This window comes from Pinus tabuliformis, chromosome 5_1 (assembly GCF_031772625.1).
Source record: "Pinus tabuliformis cultivar Carrire ecotype Pingquan chromosome 5_1, CPIR1, whole genome shotgun sequence".
Taxonomy (NCBI): domain Eukaryota; kingdom Viridiplantae; phylum Streptophyta; class Pinopsida; order Pinales; family Pinaceae; genus Pinus; species Pinus tabuliformis.
In genome coordinates, this window is record NC_142305.1 from 242,000,392 (window position 1) to 242,021,736 (window position 21,345).

Consider the following 21,345-nt stretch of genomic DNA (forward strand, 5'->3'; position numbering starts at 1 on the left):
CAGACAAAATGTAAAGCAGAACAGGATGAGAAACCGTCAGCTCAGGACTTACGCATCCTGAAGAGCTTTCATCTGGAGGTCTCCAGCAATCCTTTGACGTCGGTGAACAGGCCACCACCTTCCTCGCAGATCATAAGATGGCAACGTCCACCGATCGGAGGTCTAAAACTGAATTTTGATGGAGCTTCAAGGGGGAACCCAGGTAAAGCAGGTATAGGAGGCGTAATTCGCAATCAGAATGGAGAAATTTTACATATATATTGCAGGGTGCTAGGAGAGAGCACAAACAACGAAATGGAATTTGCTGCGCTCGAACAGGGTCTGAGAATTCTTAAGACAATTCGAAGAGGCAATGTAATTGTGGAAGGATATTCTACACTAGTTATCTCTACGGCCAAACGCATTCAGGCAGGAACCAAGGCTAGCAAAGCCATTAACCACTGGAGGCTGGCTAAGGTCACTGAGAGTATCGCGGAGCTGCTGGAAGGAATGGGAGGCTTAGTGTTCCAAACGATCAGAAGGAAAGCGAATGGGTTGGCAGACCATCTGGCAAACTTCGGCGTGGACAACCAGGACAGAGATTGGGACAGGTGTTGGCAGGAGGTGGACTGCCCTACTCTTAAAACAACATGTGCACAGCTGGCAGAGAAGGACTTAACCGAAGCCGATCGAGCTTAGCCGATAACGGTTTCTGGTCAAGGTACCGGATAAGTGGAGAAACCGGTAATGGCAGAAGTAATCTCCACGGGGGCTGGATGATAGAACAAAAGTGGCGGTGGCATTCTTGGCGGCAGCAGGACAGCCAGAACAGCAATCATAGCAAATCACACCGCAGGTTTAACAGCATCAAAAGAACTGGAGACGGGACGCTTGGTACGTTTCTATATAGAAAAATATCAGCAGCTTTTATGATAATATTGGGAGGGGCGATTCGGCCTGGGTCTTGGAACAAGTCGGCCAGCCAAGCTGGCAATTATGAAAAGTCACACCACCGAATTAACCGTAGCAGCAGCACAAATGAACGGGACACTTGGTGCATTTATGGTTGGATGAAGATTTGCAACATTAATGTAGTATCGGCTTGGATTGGCTCGGTTTGTGCGGCCATCACCCCAATTTATTACCACAGTACTCCCACTAGGCAATGGATAGGGACAAGCTTCATACGAAATAACAGGGGGATACACTATATATCAGACTGCCGGGACCCTGGTTTACCTACTGTTATCTCCAAAGACGCTGAGAGAGTTTCGCTCATTGGCATTCGTATCAGCCGGGATAAGCACAGAGCGCAAGTCATGGATACGGGAAGCTGTAGGTCTACGGCTGCTAACCATGAGCTGCGCGAGGCGCAAACTATGTATGAGACGAGAACGGCCAGCAGGAATAAGCGAAAGGTGGCCGAGCTGGAAGCCAAAGTGAAAGAGGAGGAGGCTCGGCGGACTGAGGAAGACATGGCGGGCGAGGTAAACTGGATTCAGGACCTCGGTACTCCCTCGAAGCGAGCCACGCAATATGTCAGAACTAAAGCAGAAAATTGGCGCATCAAAACCCTCTTAGCCAAAGCCCTGGAATCTAACGACAAAGATAAAGAGCATGTGGTGAATGAAATTAATTTGACTGAGGCCCAGATGGCGAAAATCATAGACTACAACAGCTCGTTGGACCGTCGCATTACAACTGTGCATGAGGCAGTTGAAACAGTTAACAAGAAACTCACACTGCTTATCAAATTTCTGAGGAATACCGTGTGTCCAGACCGCTCAAAGCAGCAGCACAAGACTACGGAGGTGCAGGAGAATGAGCCGATTGAAGCCCTGCAGGCCAAAGTGGATAAGCACGTTCTGGAGGTGGGCCTGGACACTATCAGTCACATGGGAAAGTTCATCTAGCTTCCTCCCTCGGTCTGTTCTCTCTGTGTCTGGTTCAGGCTTCGGCCTTTTGTTTTCTTGCTCTGCGTCTATGTACTGTCAAGTGTTTTCTGTGTCGGTTCATTGAGCAGTTGCTCTCAGTTTTGGCCTCCCTGCGTGGTGTGCCCCTAGCTATCTTTTGAATCTTCTGAGCAGTTGGTTTGGATTTGTCTATCAGTCTGTCTTTGCTCTCGATCTGCCTAGGCAGATTTTTTGTACTATATTTTGTGCTATAATATAACTTCTGACTTACACAAAAACAAAAAACAAAAAAAAAAAATTGGAGGGAAAAGAAGAAAAACTACTTTTTTAATCATTTTTTGGGTTATCTCCTTATAGGTTTACTCGAATTTCATGTGTAGACACTCGTTGGATGAGGAATTAAATTTCGCATCCAACGAGTATCCATTATGCATACTTTTGATATGACCCACATTGATAAAAATTGAAGATACATTAAAAAAAATGTGTTCAACACACTTTTGTAATGTATCTTCAATTTTTATCGATGTGGGTCTTCTCAAAAGCATGCATAATGGGTACTCATTGGATGCAAAATTTAATTCCCCATCCAACGAGTGTCTACACTTGAAATTTGAGTAAACCCATAAGGAGATAAGCCAAAAAAAATAAATTAAAAATAGTTTTCTTCGTTTCCCTCCGAAATTCATAACTCTTATTTTATTATTTTTCCTTAGGAGGTCACTTTTAGGTTGAAATTTCCTCTAATGGGAATATAATAGATTTTAGTCAAATTCAACTCATCTTTTCCATGATAGTTTATCTCACTGTGTTTTTGGTATGCATGCATTTGGCTAGTTGCAAGGTTGTGTTGATCTGCAGCGGTGAGCACATCTTTCCATCTCCACATGGACCTTTCCATCTTCTTCCTCTGCACCTCACACTGCTCCCAAACTTTTTTTGCACAGACTTTCTGTTAAGGCAAATAGAGGACATCGTGAGCATCACCCTTGGTGCAAGATAGACCTCTGAGAGGTCCTAGACTTGTCTAGGGGGCTCCCCCAACCTTAATTCACTTCCTCCTACCTTCATCCATCTCCTCCTGCCCTCAAGGCACCATTCCTACCGTCAACAGGCTCTCGGAACCCCTCCCGTAGCAAAACATGACCTGCTGTGGCAACTCCTGTAGCAGCCCTCTAGAAGTGATATTTGCAACCAGTTTTTCTCCCCACTTCAATCCTAGCCTAGTTAAGTTGAAAAAGGGCCCCAACTTGTGATTTTATGATTAAGGAATCTCTTAAACCACTCCAATGTCCTCCTTTCCCCACTGCAAAATAGAGTTAGAATTAGTATTTTTTCCATAAGCATGTTAAAAGTTAGATTCCTTATTTTCAAGAAAATGTGAAGTAGATCAATGATACATGCAAGTAGGTTACTAATTTGATTAAATGTGCAAAGTAGAGTAGTTTTACTTCTGCAAGTAGACTAGCCCTTTCTCTTTCATCCAATGTCAATTAGCATCTACATTTGAATGAATGACATTTTCACTTTCATAGTTAGAATTGGGTTTAATTATGCTTTCATAAGAAGTTTTCACTATAGTTAGTTGGAGGAATGGTCTCTAAACACCTTGATATGATTTCATGACTGAGGGTGACATGAGTAGAACCTAACCTATTGTGCATATAGCATTTTCACCTCTAAGTTTGTACGAACCCCGGGTTGATAATTTGAGTTGAGGAGCCCTTGGGAGTTGCAACACTCTTGGTGCAATACTAGGGCTCACCAATACATGCACAAAATGAACTAGAGTAAGTGTGGCATCTCTTAAGCAACATCATTAACATATTTTAGGTGGTGTCAGACAATGCACATCACTTAGATAGTGCCTTTTGGAAACCAAAGGAAAAATACATTACTTTCAATTTTTTTTAACTAAATTTCAATATCAAAAAGGGATTTTTCATCAAATATTGATTTAAATCTCGAATTTTGACTCCAAATGCAGTTGTGAAAATTAGGAAGTATATTTTACCTTACTCATTTTTTCTTTGTTGAGGATGTGTTACATTTTTTTATGGATTTAAAAGAAATGTTAATAACTTGAAGGAAATAATGGATCTATAATGTAATATTATAGGCATGTAAATTAAATTGCAAAAAATTGTTGTAGCATTTAATGGGTTGGACAATAACCAAGTAAAAAGGAATCTGCATGTATAGACAATTCAAGAAGAATACTTTCAAGAATGGTTTAAGTATTTTGGGTTCTTGAAACCAAATGATTACAAGAAGAAGGATTGTAAATGGATGATAAAAATTATTTAAAATTGAATTAAGGAATGGTGCAATAAATTGTTGTCTCTAGGAGGTGCATTGAAATTAGTTAATTCATTGCTAGAGGAAATTCCATTATCTTGGTAATCCTTGGCTTTCATTCCAAAAGGGACCCTAGAAGTTATAGGGAAAAAATGTTTTAAGCTTTAGTTGATAGGAAAGAGAAAAATAGATGGAATTCCCCTAGTAAAGTGGTAGAGATTGGATAAACCTAAGGAAGTAGGTGAATAGGGGCACAACAATGTTTACTATTTTGGGTAGGGTTTGATAGCTAAAACCTAATGGAAGATAATCTCAATGTGAATATTATGGAGGTAGGTCATTCTTCATAAATATATCAAACCTCTGATAATTGACAAATGGGTAAGGAGAAAAAAATCATATATAATATATCAATTTTCTAGAATGAACTTGTCCTATCCTTCCCTTTGGTGGGAAGTGGTTTGTTTGGAAAGTTGGCAACTGGAGGAAAGTAAGGATTGGAGCAAACCCTTAGGTGGGTTGTGGATAAGTCTACACATTATCTCAAGGAATTATCTTGAGACTGTGGAGTTAAAGTATTTTTCATCTTTGTCATGCTACGAATGTAGGGAATTCTACAACATTGGAATAGGAAAGGTTGGATGGTGAGAAGATAGGGCATAGAGAGGGAGAAAATGCATAGTATAAATCTTATTTGGATCAACTAAAAAAGAGTATCATTCATCTTAGTATTTAAGAGAATATATTTTTTTGGTCAAGAAATAATTTGCAAGGCGAATATGTTCCCAGATTAGGATATAAGGCTATGTTTACAAAGGCATATCAAGAAGATGAAAAGTGTTGATGGAAATTTGTATGGAAGTTGTAACCTCCTCTAAAGACTAAGGCTTATATGTGGTTGGTGATGAGAAATGAATCTTTAACTTGAGAGGCTCTTCAAGAGGAAGTAGGTAGGGGCCTAGGAGATGCACCTCATATAAATTGTTGTTGGAAATAATATGATAGATGCTAGTTACCCATACTTATGTTGGATTAGTGTGGAAAGAAATAGCATTGTTGATTGGCTATAGGAGAGGTTAGTAAGGGGATCAATATAAAAAATTGTATACAAAATTGAGTATAGAAAGAAGACCTGAAACCCTAATGTCTGATCCAAAAACATGGCTAGCTTGCACCAAAAACATCATTCAAGCAAGATATTGTTGCTAAACCAACATGCATCACAAAGTAGATTTGCTTTCTCAAGTTTCAAATATCACCAAAAATTCAAAATCCTAAGATCCTAAATGCCTACATATTGATAAGAATGGTACCTAGGGTATTTTGACAAAAAAAGTCAAGATGATAATAATGTTAGTGGAGCAAGTGGTTCATTATATTGAAATGAACCACATTTGTTTAAATTCAAGGTATGTTTTAGGAGTGGAATTAATAATTTTGTTGAGCTAATGGCATTGAAGTTGTTGTTGGCACTAGTGATATATTGAGGATTTAGTGAGATTTCAAATATTTGGAGACTGACTTTGGTTATAAAGTATATGGAAAGAAATTACAAGATTCATAATATGATCCTACAACCTATTCTAGAACAAGTTAAAACAAGGGTGGTTATTTTCACCAAAATACCATCATTGCGTAAAAATCAAGAATTGAACTATGTTGTAAAGACTTTATAAAAAAAAAGGTTTGATATATCCAATTAATACAAGATATCTACTATAGATTGTGGATGGAATTCAAACTATATATGGGGCTATGGTAACCTTTAATAATTGAATCATCTTTTATAATATCAGTTGGAACTAGATAAAGTTATGTTTTTAAGTGTATTATTTGATTATCACTTTATAAAAGGTTTTATCTATGGCTATTGAATTTGAATAGATAAGTAGACCTATTAGGATAGGCACAATGTCAGCTAATGTATTGTTTAGCATCAGCTCAAAGCTTGATTCTTCTGGAATATTACATTCATGAAATTTGACCATGTTATATTTGTTATGAGAGCTAGAATGCCTCGCATGGTTATGGATCCTATTTTTTATGCTTTGTAAGTATGTATAGTATGAGATTTTGGAGGTCATATGACTACAAAGAAATTATCAAATTTTTGTTACCAGATGGAGAATGTAACCTATCTAAACATATTTTTTGAATGTTGTAGAAGAATTTGAAGAAAGCAACATTTTATAACTAGACAAAATATATGTTTTTTTCTTTTCTTTTTCTTTTGGGAAGAGAAGCACAAGAAACACCCAATTTGGTGAACCATGCCTAAATTAGGTAAATGAAGAAAAACAACTTGTGAGTGAAACTTTTTCTTACATGATATCAAATGTACAATTGTTAAAGTATGTCAAAAGGAATTATTAATATTGAAATTTTTTTAACTTGCAAAACAAGCTTAGAATACCACCAAATGTTAAAACTAACAGTTTCATTCTAGGTCATGAAGTGGTTAATCTAGGAAGTGGATAAAATCCAAGGAATATTGATCTTGGGGAAGGTTACCATGAATATGAAAAGAGAACTTATATTAATTTTTTCAAAGCATACTATGATATTTTTGCTTTGCCTTATGACGACTTAAAATATTATGACACGTGAATCATTCAACATACTATCCCAATGGAGAAATATGTCAAGCCTTTTCAACAAAAACTACATATATCTATTCCCTCACTTGAACCTCTAATTCATAAATAATTGAGGAATCTCTTAGACGGAAAGATCATTTTTCAAGTCCAAATCTTAGTTTGGGTTGAAAAACCCATACAAGTAAGAAAGAAAACTAGAGAAATATGTCTTTGTGTCAATTTCTGAAACTTGAATAAAGATTTGAAGAAAGACAATTATCTGGTGTCACATACAAAGCTCCTATAAATTGTATCTAGATTGGAAATGTTTTCACTTCTTCACGATTTTTTAGGGTATAATCAAATCTTGGTATTGGAATAAGATAGGCTTAAGACTGATTTGTACCAAGTGGGGTAATTTTTCTTACATATGAATTCCTTTCAACTTTATTAATGATAAGGTCACTTTTTAAAGAGCGATGGATGTTGCTTTTAGAGGTGTAATCAATAAGAATGTCAGTGTTTACTTGGATGACGTGATAATTTCTTCAAATAATAGATGTAGTTGTATTTCATATCTTACCCAAAAAAATTCAAGGTATAGGAAGTATAAAAATTCCCTAAATCCCGAAAACAACATTTTTGGAGTGATTGAAGGGAAACTACTTGGTCATGTCATATTGGAGGGTATGATGATCAATCCCAAGTGTGTGAAAGTTATATCTCAATTGTCTTTTCCTGATAACAAGAAAGGAATGCAATCTTTCTTCAAGAAACTCAATTTAATTAGAAAATTTATCCTTGATTTTGACAAAACTATAAAAACCACGACAAAAGATGATTAGGAACGACTTAAATTTTAAATGGGATAAACAAGAGAAGGAAGCATTTGACAGTAATAAAATTGTCATATCTAATGCTCCCGTTTTACACATTCCAAATTGTAATCATGATTTCTTTCTTACACTTTTACCTCGGACCATTATTTTGAGTTATGTTGACACAAAGGATGATGAGGGAAATGAGACACATATCTTGTTCGTGAGCACCAACTTACAATGAGGAGAGATTATCTATGTTTCTATAGCAAAGAAAATATGTGTTGTCTATAAGGCCAACAAACATTTTAGGTCAAATATTTTTAAGAATCATAAGAAGGTAATAGTACCTAACCTAGCTTTGGGCATATTGTTTACTCAATAAGAACTATGGGAGCATGTAGTTAAATGGATTAATGCAATTCAGGAATTTTACCATGAAATAAAACTTACTCAAGTTGTACAAGGACAAGGATTGTGCAAGTTAGCTACAAAATAACAAGATGTTGAAATTGAAAAGGAAGAAGGATGGGGAAATGAGTTTTCTATTTATTTCAATAATGCACTTATGTTCTAGCCACTATTATCTCTTGTTATTCTAATATGATTATTTTCTACATCATGGGGTATGCCCAAACCACATGAATTCGGTGTGTGTTATGAAACTAGCTCAAGAAAAGATAGAAAGATAGATCAATGCCTTAGAATTCAGCCTCTTCGAGGGGGCAACCTCCTTTACATTACATAAATGAACAATTATTGGATGATACAAATGACAAAACCTCCTTTCTATATATAGGAGTCTAAGGAGTCACAATATAATCCAGCCGACCTAACAATAATAATATAAAGCCACAAAAATAACAATAGAGGGATTCTATGGGGTACAGAAATAACAATATGGGGGTAATAGGGGCACAACAATATAAATAAGGGGTATAACTACAATAGTAATTGGGTAATCATTAGTATTATAGGGACCCAACAGTGTGCGTGTTATTTAATTGATATCAAAGGTAAAGTAAATCACTATAAGCATGATCAATAACTAGAAAGTGCTTATAGTTTCCTTTATGTGTAATTTGGAGAAAATGCAATATATTTTCAATGGAGGTAATGGTTAGCATCCAATACAAAAAAAAATTAAACAAGTTGTCAATTTTAAAATCATGATTCAAATAATGAGGAATAAATTAAAGAATTTCTTTCTTCCATTGGAGAGGGTAACATTTAAATCGTAAGTGCCCAATTTTCTCCTTCATTAACAAGTGGCATACTTAGAAGGTCAATGGTAGTTTCACTTAAGTTCTTCCTTGAATCACCGAAAAAAATCAAGGAGAAAGGATCTTATTATAAGAGACACATTTTTAATGAGTAAATGTAGATATCTCCACGAGGTCTGGATGCTCATTAGCATTGAAACTATGTCCGTGATATATTGGTGAAGTTATGAAAGCTATGAACACTCACTGCCAATAGAGAAGAGTCTATGATATTGGGGTGACTCTGTTGAGACTATGGACATTCAATAACAACATAGCAACAACGGAAGGGTGATAGAGTTACTTATAAATCAAATATTGATATGAAAATTGCAGAAGAAGATCGTCCTCCTCACTTGGCAAGTTTTGAAAAACGAGTCTTCAACACAATATGTTTATTAGGTGTTCTTTCAAGCAAAAATTCGTTATTATGTGTACGTTAACCATAAAGAACATAACACCAATAATCATGAAAATATCAAGAATATCGACACCAATCTTGATGACGGAGTTCGCCCCTCCTGGGCTACGTCTCCGAGACCTACTCAAAAGGCTAGGCCACTCATATTTTAGTAATTGAAAAGAGGTACATTAAAATTGTTATTTACAATTGCAGTTATTTCCCGAGTATGGAAATGATCTCCTACTGAGAACTCTCACAATATAACTTGACAATCTACACTCGGTGTGTCATCTACAACAAAACATAGAGTCCCTAGCAATGACTCCAAACCTCAACTGAAATTGAGCATTCAAGCATCAAAAATACATTAATCAATTAGTTGTCTCAAATTGACTAGGAGAGACACAGTTCATGTATTGTCCTCTGAAGAATTCCCTATTGCAACTAACGAACAGGTTCTGTTGATGAGTCCGTAGCATGCCAAAACCCCCATTTCGCCTCTTCAAGTGCCCAATTTGACTTTTGTATGCTTTCGAAAAGCTAAAAACTAACTTGACTCAAGAATTGGCTCACACCATCAACTTCGGGTAGTGCTCCTCACAACTCTCTTCTTATTCAAGCAATTGGCTCACACCATCAACTTCGGGTAGTGCTCCTCACAACTCTCTTCTTATTCCAATGGCGCAATTGCTTAACTCCTTCTAACTCACAAATCTAGTCTTCAATTACCACTTTGGAAGACTTCGAACTTCGAAAGGCTTGGAATAGCTTTGGAATGGCTTCGACTGGCTTGTCTTGCCTTTGAGTTGCTTGTCCTGAGTGGGTGCATTTGACCACCTTTTATAACACTTGCAACTCTAAGTTTGGAGTTTTTGTTATAATATTATAAATATCACACATGGTTATTCGCATTAAATCGAATGCCTAACTCTAACTTTAGAGTTTGATGCATTCGGTCCAATTGTCATAATACACCTAGCGCATTTGTTTTAACAATATAGTTTGAATTTGGCAAACATTTATAGCGTATTACCAACACATATATTTGTTGTGTTCTTTATAACAAACATGGTTTATACAAAATATATACATGGTGCATGCAGATTGGACCGATGGCAAGAACCGTTTAACAAAACTCCGACGATGACGTGATTCCCTTAACTGTTGCCATTTGAATAGATTCTGACATGGTATTACATTAAATCCATGCCACATAACCGTGCCACCTACTCCACGTCGTTTCCATATCTAACAGTCGTTCAAACGTCGATGGTTAAGATCTCTCAACCCATGGCATGTGAGTAGATTTTCCGGCGGTCTCGACCTATCGACCGTTGGCGGAACCTATGGCATAATCGTGCGCTCTGGTGGCACTGATGGTCTACACACCCGTGGCACATGCATTGTACAAGGTTTAATACTGATCCAAAGTCAGATGCAACAAACTTTTTTTAAACCTCTGCCATCGTTGATAATCGATGCACCATTGTTATGGGTTGGCGGGGCCGCCGAATGTGGCGGACTCCACCAACGTTACCCCCATTACCATATGTAATAACATTTAAATATTACATTTGCCCCAATATAAAATTAACACAAAGACATGGTTAAGTGGTAAAGGTTCATAATGAGCTATGGGAGGTCGTGGGTTCTAGCCCCGACTCTTCCCATTCGGCTTTGCGTTGAATTTGACCACCTGCCACATGTCCCATTGTGGAGCTACCACTTGGCCTTCAAGGCCCCAAACTTTGGCCTTTCAACGGGCCCCAAATTTATCCGTTTTCCCTTCATAGGACGGGCATTTTCTCCATTTTCTCCTTCATCCGTAGGAGGCTTTTTTCCTCCGTTTTCTCCTTCATCCGGAGGACGGGCATTTTCTCCATTTTCTCCTTCATCCGTAGGAGGCCTTTTTTGACACCGAATATACTATCAGATTCATTGGACGAGGCCTTTTTTGACACCGAATATACTATCAGATTCAGCGCGACGAGCTCTTCAGCTTGGCGCTATTTTTGGGAGGATTTCCTCCTTCATCCAGAGGAGATCTTTTTTGACACCGAATATACTATCAGATTCAGCACGACGAGCTCTTCAGCTTGGCGCTATTTTTGGGAGGATTGGAAAATGCAAAATTTCGAGCATGTCGAGAACTGATACTATATGGGACCATCTGGGTCTTTAAACATTACCTAGAAAACTTCGACTAAACTCAACAAGATCCATCCTAGATCATACCTCACAACAAAAAGGACTTTTGGACCTCCAAAATTTTATTACAAACATGAATTTATTACATTCAAGCATCAGTATAAAAACCGTTTAGACCCTATTTATAGACTCAACTAGGCATAATGATGTGATGACAATTCATAGACACTCTATAACACATATGGCATAAAATTTTCCCAATTCCAAGTAGGAGACTTCTCTGGAGACTTACATTTTTCTTCCCCAGTTTTCTTTTCTTCCCCTTGTCTTGTTGGTGTTGGTGTCGATTCTCGTGGCAGCATCGAACATGTGCTCTTCGAATGTCCTCTCATCTTGCATTGTAGACATACTCTTTCTACGAATTTTGTGGTGGTTTTCTTTTTGCTAGATCTTCCCGAGCTTTGTTTTGATGATGTTGAGTCTTTGTCTGACTGAAGCAAAGTCTTCCCAAGACGTTTCTTCACTTATAGTGTTGTGTCATATTTCCGTGGCCTACTCCTTGTAGCACCCATCTTTTTTATGAAAACCTTCTGCTCCCAACTTTCCTCTACACAATGCGTGTTACTCCCACAAAAGGTACATGGATAAATTCTTTTAATGAATTTCATTATTATTATCACTGCTTGATATCTATTTCATCCATTTTTACGTTCTTTTATCATTCCATTTATCATAATTTCTCATATAATATCATCTCATACTTATTTAAATTCTTGTAGTCGAGTAATGTTCATCTTCCTTTATTTTTAATATATTAAATATTATTATGCATGATTTTGCCAATAATGGTTTATCAAGAAAAATTTTATAACAAAACTCGTGGTTTCAACCTCCAAGTTCTCATCCAAATCGCAAATTCCAATTTAGAAATGTGTTGGAGAAAAAGTGATGAATCTCAAAATTCCATGACATGGGTTTTGTGCAGAATGGCCCAATTTAGTTTTCATGAAAGACGTTTTCCAAATTTCTCTCTAGTTTGAGAGATATGGGTGGTTCTTTGAAGGTGATTTTACCATATTTACTATTGCAGTCGATTGGCAATTTTCACCAAATGCACAATCAAATTCGACTTGCTTTCAGTTGATTGGTGATGGACAGATCCTTCAAATATGATATTGTTGATTGATATATTGTAGACAATCTAAAGCTGTAATGAAACCATTCTGAACCAACTCATAGATCATGATGTCTAGTTTAGAAGAATCAGTTCTGATTTTCCCTTTGTTTTATGTGTATTTAAATGAAGCCAGAAAGTAGAGGCAGGGGGGAGGATAATATGTATAGAGCAAATCAGATATTGAAGAATCGAATCCATACTTTGTAATCATTCTTGAACTTCATTAATACAAAGTTGAGCAACACAGCTTGGATTGTTCAAATTATTGCGTGAGTGTTTTTCTTTAACATCCTGATTCTTGGTGGTTGGGCCTACCTCCCAATTGAGGTACTTTCATGTAATTGTTAGTATATTATTTATATTTTTGTTGTTTCAGTGTGGTTACTTAGTACTTTTTATGTAATTGCTTTTTTTAATTTGTTGTTTCTTGAGTATTCCATTTGTTGATCCCTTTGTTAAATGATTTTTGTTGTTTTGTCATTATTTGCATCGTTGTTCCCTTAGAACATAATTGTTGTTTCCTTCGAAATAGTTAATATATCTTTGGTAATTGGATTGTTGTTCCTTGTTATTTAGCATTACAGTTGTTAGCATTATGATTATTGTTTCTTATATTATGAGAGTGCAATTACATATTTGTTCTATTGCTTTTCTTTCTAGATTTATAAATCAGTTCCAAATTTCATTCTCGCTTCATAATCCATATTCATAGTATAAGCTTCTATTCACAAGTTCTAGATTAGTATTTTATTTCCTATTGAATGAGGTAGTGTAATATTTCAATTCAATTGTGTGATTTAGATTAAATATTTCTTTTAGTTGAGTATAGATTAATTTCTATTTCTAAGTAGATTTGAATTATTTCATTTATTTCTTGCACTTTATTTCATGTTCTTTGAATTTAGACGTGTCATTTAAGTTTCACACTTTATTTCTTGTCGTTGTACAATGAAGAATGAGCTTGATAGTTTAAAACACAATAATATAGAACCAGTATCAGCCTCTGGTACTGGTTACTTGCATATATTATTTTGATTGCCTTGAAATAAAAAGGCGCTCCTTAGGTTGATAATTAATGTCTAGGTGATTAGTTTTTTTATTAAGCAATTAATTTCCCCAACATTTTCTGAGTCTCAAAGCCCAAGTTTGAACTAGAATGATTTGCATCGATGGAATTGAATTGCTTTAATCACTAGAGAAAACATTTTTAAAAGCATTGATGTGAAAGTTTATTCAAACACTAGTTGAAAAGTTTCTTATAGTTTGTTGATATAAAGTTAACTCAGAGTGTTGAAATAACTCCATGTGAAATCTCAATACACTCATTGATATGGCATCCCATTTGAGTACCAAATATGTCAAAGGGTTCCATGGAAGTAATAATATCTCCTACTTCAGCATGATTCTCCATGATGATTATCTCATCACGAAAATCTTTAAGTTCTCTTTGAATCATTATGGATCATGTTTACAATAAGCACGTGTATAACTCGTATAAAATCTAAAACCCAAGTTTCAAATTCTAACTTTGGCTTTTTATTTTTTAATTTAAATTTATACCTCAATATAAACATTCAATTTCAAAGTTGTAACCCAAAAATTCTAGGACATCAATTCACATATATAACTCAACTTAAGTTGATTGGATGCAACTCAAGTGGTTGGAATAAATGTTGTTATCCTCCTTACCCAAGTTCAATTCCTTCATGTGACATGTTGAGCTCATAATGAGTATATTTTTATAATGGTTTTGAGCCTTGAACCAAAACATGTATATTCGTGATATGGAATAATTAATATTTTTTTGAAAAAAATATAACTTAATTCAAAATTTTAAATTTATAATGTCAAATTTTGGCTATTATTATAAATGTTTGAAAAATATATTATTAGGTACATTGTTTAAAAATGGAGATATATTATTATTTATCTTATTAAGAAAAAATAATAAATAATGAAATAAGAATATATTTAACAATATGCTCACAAAACTAACATTATATGCATTTCATTTTAAGGGTGATATAATTAGTTTCATGCCAAGATTGTTGGTTTGAGATGAATGTTTTAAAAATTAAGATCGAACTGTTAAATAATATTAAACTTCTATTTAAGATATCCAAACACAATTCCTCCTTGTAATCGTCATTTCCAGATGTTAATAATAGTCATGAAACATTTATTACATGCAATTGGATTTTCCTAAATACAAAAAATGGTATAGAAATTTTCATTTAATAGAATCTTTCTTAGTACAATAGTAGCGAGTGTAACAAAAGCCAATCTTGTGCCTTGCAATAAAATCACGTGACAAGAGTATTGAATAGCATATTGTTAAATATTTATCCTTTACTAGACAAATTCAATAGAATGTTTACTAGACAAATTCAATAGAATGTTAAATTTGTCTTGTAATAAGTGTAATAAATACTAATCCTTATAGTTGAGATAAAGATACATGGCATTAGCATTGATTGACATATTGTTAAAAGGCCATCCTTTCATCAAGGTATATAACTGGATACAAATCTTCATTTATACAATTCTAGGGTCATCTGATGAAGAGTGTAATAAAGACCAATCCTCATGCCTTGCTATGAAATCCAATACATTGTATTGAATGACATTGTTAAATGGTCATCCTTTCATATAAAAACCTCAAATAATGAGACTTGCTGAAACAACCCAACTGCTCTTCTTTGTCTTATCTTATCGTACAAGAAAGTTTATATAATATTACGCCGATGTACATTTACAACTGTCATATACATATTGACTAAAATGGATATATAAATAATCCAGTTCTAACCTGACGGTGCAAGTTTATGAGCTCTAGGCTTAGTCTTTTTTTTCTTCATCACTGTCAAGCTCAAGCCCCTCAGATGCCAAAAGTTGTCGAAGAATTCTTTTCTTCTCTTCCTCTGCTTTCTTTCTCATTAGGTCTCTTTTCTTCAAAATAAGAGTGTGTCGCTTCCTGGTACTGGAAAAATTCTCCAAGGAAGCCTTTCTTTCCCGAGCCAGAATTCTCCTCTCTTCATCTGGATCACTCTGGAGACGAGCAAAATAAGATCAGTAAACACACTGAATACATGAAATCAGATACAAGACCAAAGAGCCTCGATATCAAGAATATATTTAATTAGCTAGATATATTAAATTATGTCATAATAATGCAATGACATTAGAGTATGAGAATGCTCTATATTTTGTCTCCTAGAGAATGGGACTCACATCAATTAGGTTCCCACACAAACCTTATTATATCAAACATCAGTTGGCATTTCTATATCTGGATGAATTGCATTTAAACCATAGCCACAAAATACTCCTAATGTTAGATTAAGAGCAAAAAACACAGTATATTTTCGTTTTCGTTGTATTTATCAGCATTGCAAAACTCACTGATTAATCAGTAAGATGAAGAGTAAACGATGGATCATTCAGCAATCGATTAATTGCCAGTTATTTTCCAGAATTATTATTTTTTGCTAAATTTCCTGATTTTTTTTTCGAGAGCTATTTGGCAATTTTGCCAATTTATTTTCACAACTTTGTTTTTTAGACAGTTGCCGAGCTATCACCAAAATCTGATTTATGCAACAATGGTGTTTAACTAACATACTGTTACTCCAAGTATTTGAATCGATTAAGTTTTTCGTCACCACAATGGTCCCTAACCTCAATTATTCCTTTCCCCTTGTCTATTTATTTTATTAGATTATTTCGGCCTTCGCAAACTTTTTCTTGACTTTTTATGGACATGTACCTCTTTTAAATGTATTTGTCTATCGTATTTTCAGATTCATACACACTTTTTAGTCCACTTGTGATTGTGGTTCCAACTGTAGCATAAGAAACAAGCTATCATTCAAAGTTATTTCTCAGTTTTTCCAATAGTTCAATTAAATCAACAACAATCCATAAAGTTGAGGATTATGTGTTTCAGTCGATGATGAAACTCCATGAAAAAACATAGGGTTCCTACTTGAGATAGCATGAAGTTCACTATGACTTGTGCAACTTTCATACCCATTAAGAAAGTCAACTTCCCATATGCCACTAGATGAAGAATTAACGATGCAATTCTCCATTTATCAAGTACTTGCCACAAATACCATGGAGTTGTTTTACATTTTGCTTCGCAAGGGAAGATAAGAAAGAGTAGGGAGAAAAAGCTATTTGCAAACAAGCTATAGACCCTGTGATAGTCAATATCATGAACTGAAAGTGTCTTGTCACTGGAAGTTGAGACGATAGGGGTTTCATCTTCCCTAAACAAAAGCATTCCCTATTTCGGTTGATATGTTCGTATGGGCAATGATGAAGTGCATCAACTCGCGATGTATCCAGGTCACAACATCCCACACAAAAGCATCAAGCCATGGCATCTTTTGACTTTTACCAAGAAAGTGTAACATAAAGTAGGCATTCATACTTGAGAAATATATTTTCAGGAAGTCTAATCTTAGATGAATATGATGTTGGAATGCTCATTCCCTCACTTTCCCAAGGGAAAAAATTGTTTCTAAATGTTAATTTTAGATATGTTTTATGCTTAGAGCAATTTATTTCAATATTCACAATTAGCTCAATATATTTTCCAGATTAGCAATCACATCAGCATAATAGTAAATTGAAGATAGAACATAAACATAAATCGCAGAAGACAAGCCAAGACAAGAGGACACAAGATGTGGCGCTAGCCAGGGACAAACCACAATGTGGGGAAACCCTTGATCAATTCTTCTTATATGTTCTTCAATAGTTCAGTAGAGAGAGAGAGATAATACATATACAACAAAAGTCAACAATTTGACTTATCTAAATAAGAGCATAGATCATCTCTAAGAAGATGATACTTGAGGTCGTTGAACTCAGTTGAAGACATGTTGCTTCAACTGATTTTCCAAGGTGACTCCATCACCATGTTGCACCTATCATTGTGTTGCACCTCATCATCATGCTGCACCTCACTGTGCTGCACCATTCTGCACCCATCATCACTATGTTGTATCTCATCATGCTTCACTAATCATGACTGTACCCATCACTGTACTGCATCTCCTCTATCACAATATCATAAGAGAGTGTCTCAAACCACTCATACTGACCCAAAGTCAGTTTCATTGATCCCAGATCAATATCAAGAGAGTGTCTCAAACCACTCACACTGACCCGAAGTCAGTTTCATTGATCCCAGATCGATATCATCCTAGCATTGGGAGTATGATAGTAACACGATGTGTCTATCGGCACTACTATGGTCCCTATCCTCATTTCCCTACTCATTGGCCAGATGAGAGGTACTTCCCATGAGTCCCAGACTGCATGGGTAGGATGTCTCAGCAGGAGAAGGATGAACCACTCATTCTGCCTACATGTCGCAAGGGGTATCCCAAGGGAAGGCTGAATCACTCACCTTGTACACAACAAATCACTAGGGGAAGGCTGAACCACTCACCCTATGATTGTGTCTCAACAAGAGAAGGATGAACCACTCATCTTGCCTACATAGCAAGCCATTAGGGGAAGGTTGGACCACTCACCCTATGGTTTCTCATCGCTCCACGATGTACCGCCACGCCCCCTTGAGCTCCCTAAGCTCAATGTCCATATCATATAGGACCCCTAGGAGAGAGTCTCTCCACAACTCCTAGTCGTTCTCGGAAAATCACAAATTTGACCTTTCCCAAGGGCTTCGACAGAATGTCGGTGACCTGCACATCAGTCTCAATGCAATGGAGCCTTCTTGCTCATCGTTGTACCATATCCCAGATAAAGTGGTACTTGATGTCTATATGTTGGAGCGATCATAGAATACGGGATAATAATCGAATGCCCCTATGGTTGACACAGAGGATCACGGTGGTATCATCATGTGTACAAACAGCTCACTGAAGAGCTTCCCCAACCAGGCAGCTTCACACGAGGTCATACTTGTAGCTATGTATTGGGTTTCAAAGGTGCTCAAAGCAACCGCCTTTTGCTTCCCGCTCATCTAGGATATCATAGCAGAACCCAAAGAGAACCAACACTCAGAAGTGCTCTTGCGATCCTCCACACTGCCTACCTAGTCAGCATTCGAATAATCATGTAGCTTCACATTTTCGTCAGTGTATCTCAATCCATGAGAGATTATGACTCGAAGATATCTCAGAAGATTCGAGGCACCAATCCAGTGAGGCTCAACCATATATAAGCTCAACATGCTAACTGCAAAACATATATCCAAACAGGAGTTCTCCAAGAACATCAATGCTAGAATGAGTTTATGAAACTCAGAGGAATTTCCCAATTCAGATCTGGGATCCCTACCACATACTTCTGAAAGTTAAGCTCCATCGAGGTAGTCACAAGCTTGCAGTTCACCATTCCAAATCTGAAATCCAACTCCCTCTTACTTTTGCAAATGAGAGGGTATGCACTTGTCAGGAAGAGGTCGTCCTCATAAGGTGCTAGTATGAGAGGTCTATCATCCACAACCTTCAAGCAAAGGTTTGGATCGACTTCATTCCTAGTGAATCTCAGCTTCATCAGATAGTTATCAATCCTCTCATATCAAACCCGGGGTGTTTTGCTTCAAGCCATAGAGGGATTTCTTCCACCTGCATACATGAGATTCCCGATCATGAATCTCAAACCCCTCGGGTTGTTCCAAACCTATGGACCTGCTACATGAGGGGAATGATCCCCTTGTAAGATTCTCCTTCGGTACATCTCGGACATGTACCTTCATGCTCTTCTTGAATTCAGGCATCTTTGTCACCATCTGACTCATATCGGGTAGGGCCCCATAATAAGAAGACCTCCAGTGCTATAGATGAGATGTGTCAACTGACATGGTCCCCAATGGACTTCCTGCAACTTGATATAAATTGCCAACCCTGAACCCATGAGTAAAAGCATCTTTGAATATTCCATTTTCAAACACGTACCTTTCTATCCATGAATGCTACCTTGAAACCTTTGACTTCCATTGCCGAAATCGACACCAAGTTCTTCTTGCGATCAGGTATATAAATATATTCTTGTAAATAATCGAGTTACCCTCATTCAATTGAGGGGTAACATTCCCTACACCCTTTTCGAGATAGGTGGCATTGACTCCAAGTATAATCCCATGATTGTTTCCATCTCTACCAAATTTGAGAGAGCACCCTTCTATTCGATGGAGTGCCTTGAAGCACTACAGATTCCCAAAGAGTCTGGAGGAGAGGGCCAATATAACAACATTTGATTCTTCATACCTGGGGTTCCTTGCTTTCTTTGAAGAGTCGGCCATTTCCTTGATGTCCTGCATTACCTGTCATTCCTCTGATCATTGAAGATGTCCCTGGAATGATTGTTATCAGCGAGTGATGTGTCCCAACCATTCGGACCCTCCTTTGCATAATGGCTGAACTTATTGCAAGCAAGGCATCTGCCTTTCCTTCTAGGTAGGCCATCAGAAGCTTTCGTTGTGCCATTCAGATATTATTCTTTGCTTTGACTTCACCCTTAGTGAATTTGAAGAGGGATGAAGAACCCATTGAGCCTTTTTGTCCTTTCCAACTATCTTCAGTGATTGCTCTTTCGCTCTTGCTTGGGCTTTGTCTTCACCTCAGCTCTGATACCATGTTAATTTTAGGTATGTTCTATGCTTAGAGCAATTTATTTCAATTTTCACAGTTAGCTCAATATATTTTCCAGATTAGCAATCACATCAGCGTAATAGTAAATTGCAGATAGAACATAAACATAAATCGCAGAAGACAAGCCAAGACAAGAGGACACAAGATGTGGCGCTAGCCAAGGACAAACCCCAATGTGGGGAAACCCTTGATCAAATCTTCTTATATGTTCTTCAATAGTTCAATGTGGAGAGAGAGAGAGAGATAGTACATATACAACAGAATTCAACACTTTGACTTATCTAAATAAGAGCATAGATCATCTCTAAGAAGATGATACTTGAGGTAGTTGAACTCAGTTGAAGATATGTTGCTTCAACTGATTCTCCGAAGTGACTCCATCACCATGTTGCACCTATCATTGTGTTGCACCTCATCATCATGCTGCACCTCACTGTGCTGCACCCATCATCACTATGTTGTATCTCATCATGGTTCACTAATCATGATTGTACCCATCACTGTACTGCATCTCCTCACGTTGCACTATGTTGAGCTCTTCATTGCACTATGCGGCATCCAAATGCATGATGCAATACCTCATCATCCTGCTGCTGCCATATGTCCATCATCACCATGTTGTACTATTGCTGCTCCATACTGTACCAAGTTGCCTTCATCATGCTGCCACCTATCATAGTGTTGCACTTTGATACCAAGCACACAAACATGTTGCACTACACTTCTTTATGATGCCTATCGTGCTGTAGCAGCGTTCCACATCATGCTACTCCAACACTGTCATATCTTATCATTTGCTACATAGTTCACTATTAGGAGGATTCTCTATATGTTGCACTGGAAGTCATTCTAATACTAGGTGGGCAACCTTCATGTTAAGATAGTCCTACCTATCCTCACATAGCAACATCAAACTTGTTGCTCAAACTTTGTTTGCCTATCACTATTAGTGGCTGTCAGTTTAGGGCATATGGTTGTAGCCTTCGATTCTCCAACAGACTTCCAAACAACCTTTGAAGGACTGCGGCATACCTTAATAGAACCCCTCCCTAGCTGCGTTGCTGCCTTAGGGCATATGACAGCGCTTTGCTGCCCTACGCAAGCCCAACTGTGGTGCTATGGCATGCGGCCTAGCACAAC

General features: G+C 36.9%; 1 protein-coding gene across 1 annotated transcript in view; it reads right to left on the bottom strand.

The window, feature by feature from the left end:
- Positions 1 to 15,048: 15,048 nt before the first annotated feature.
- The window catches only part of LOC149164312 (Chaperone DnaJ-domain superfamily protein), a 147,233-nt gene continuing 140,936 nt past the window's right edge, over positions 15,049 to 21,345 (bottom strand). Inside the window, exon 5 of the mRNA XM_089432039.1 lies at positions 15,049 to 15,622. Within this exon, the coding sequence (XP_089288165.1) occupies positions 15,413 to 15,622 (210 nt within the window). The 3' untranslated portion in view covers positions 15,049 to 15,412. The remainder of the gene's footprint in view (positions 15,623 to 21,345) is intronic.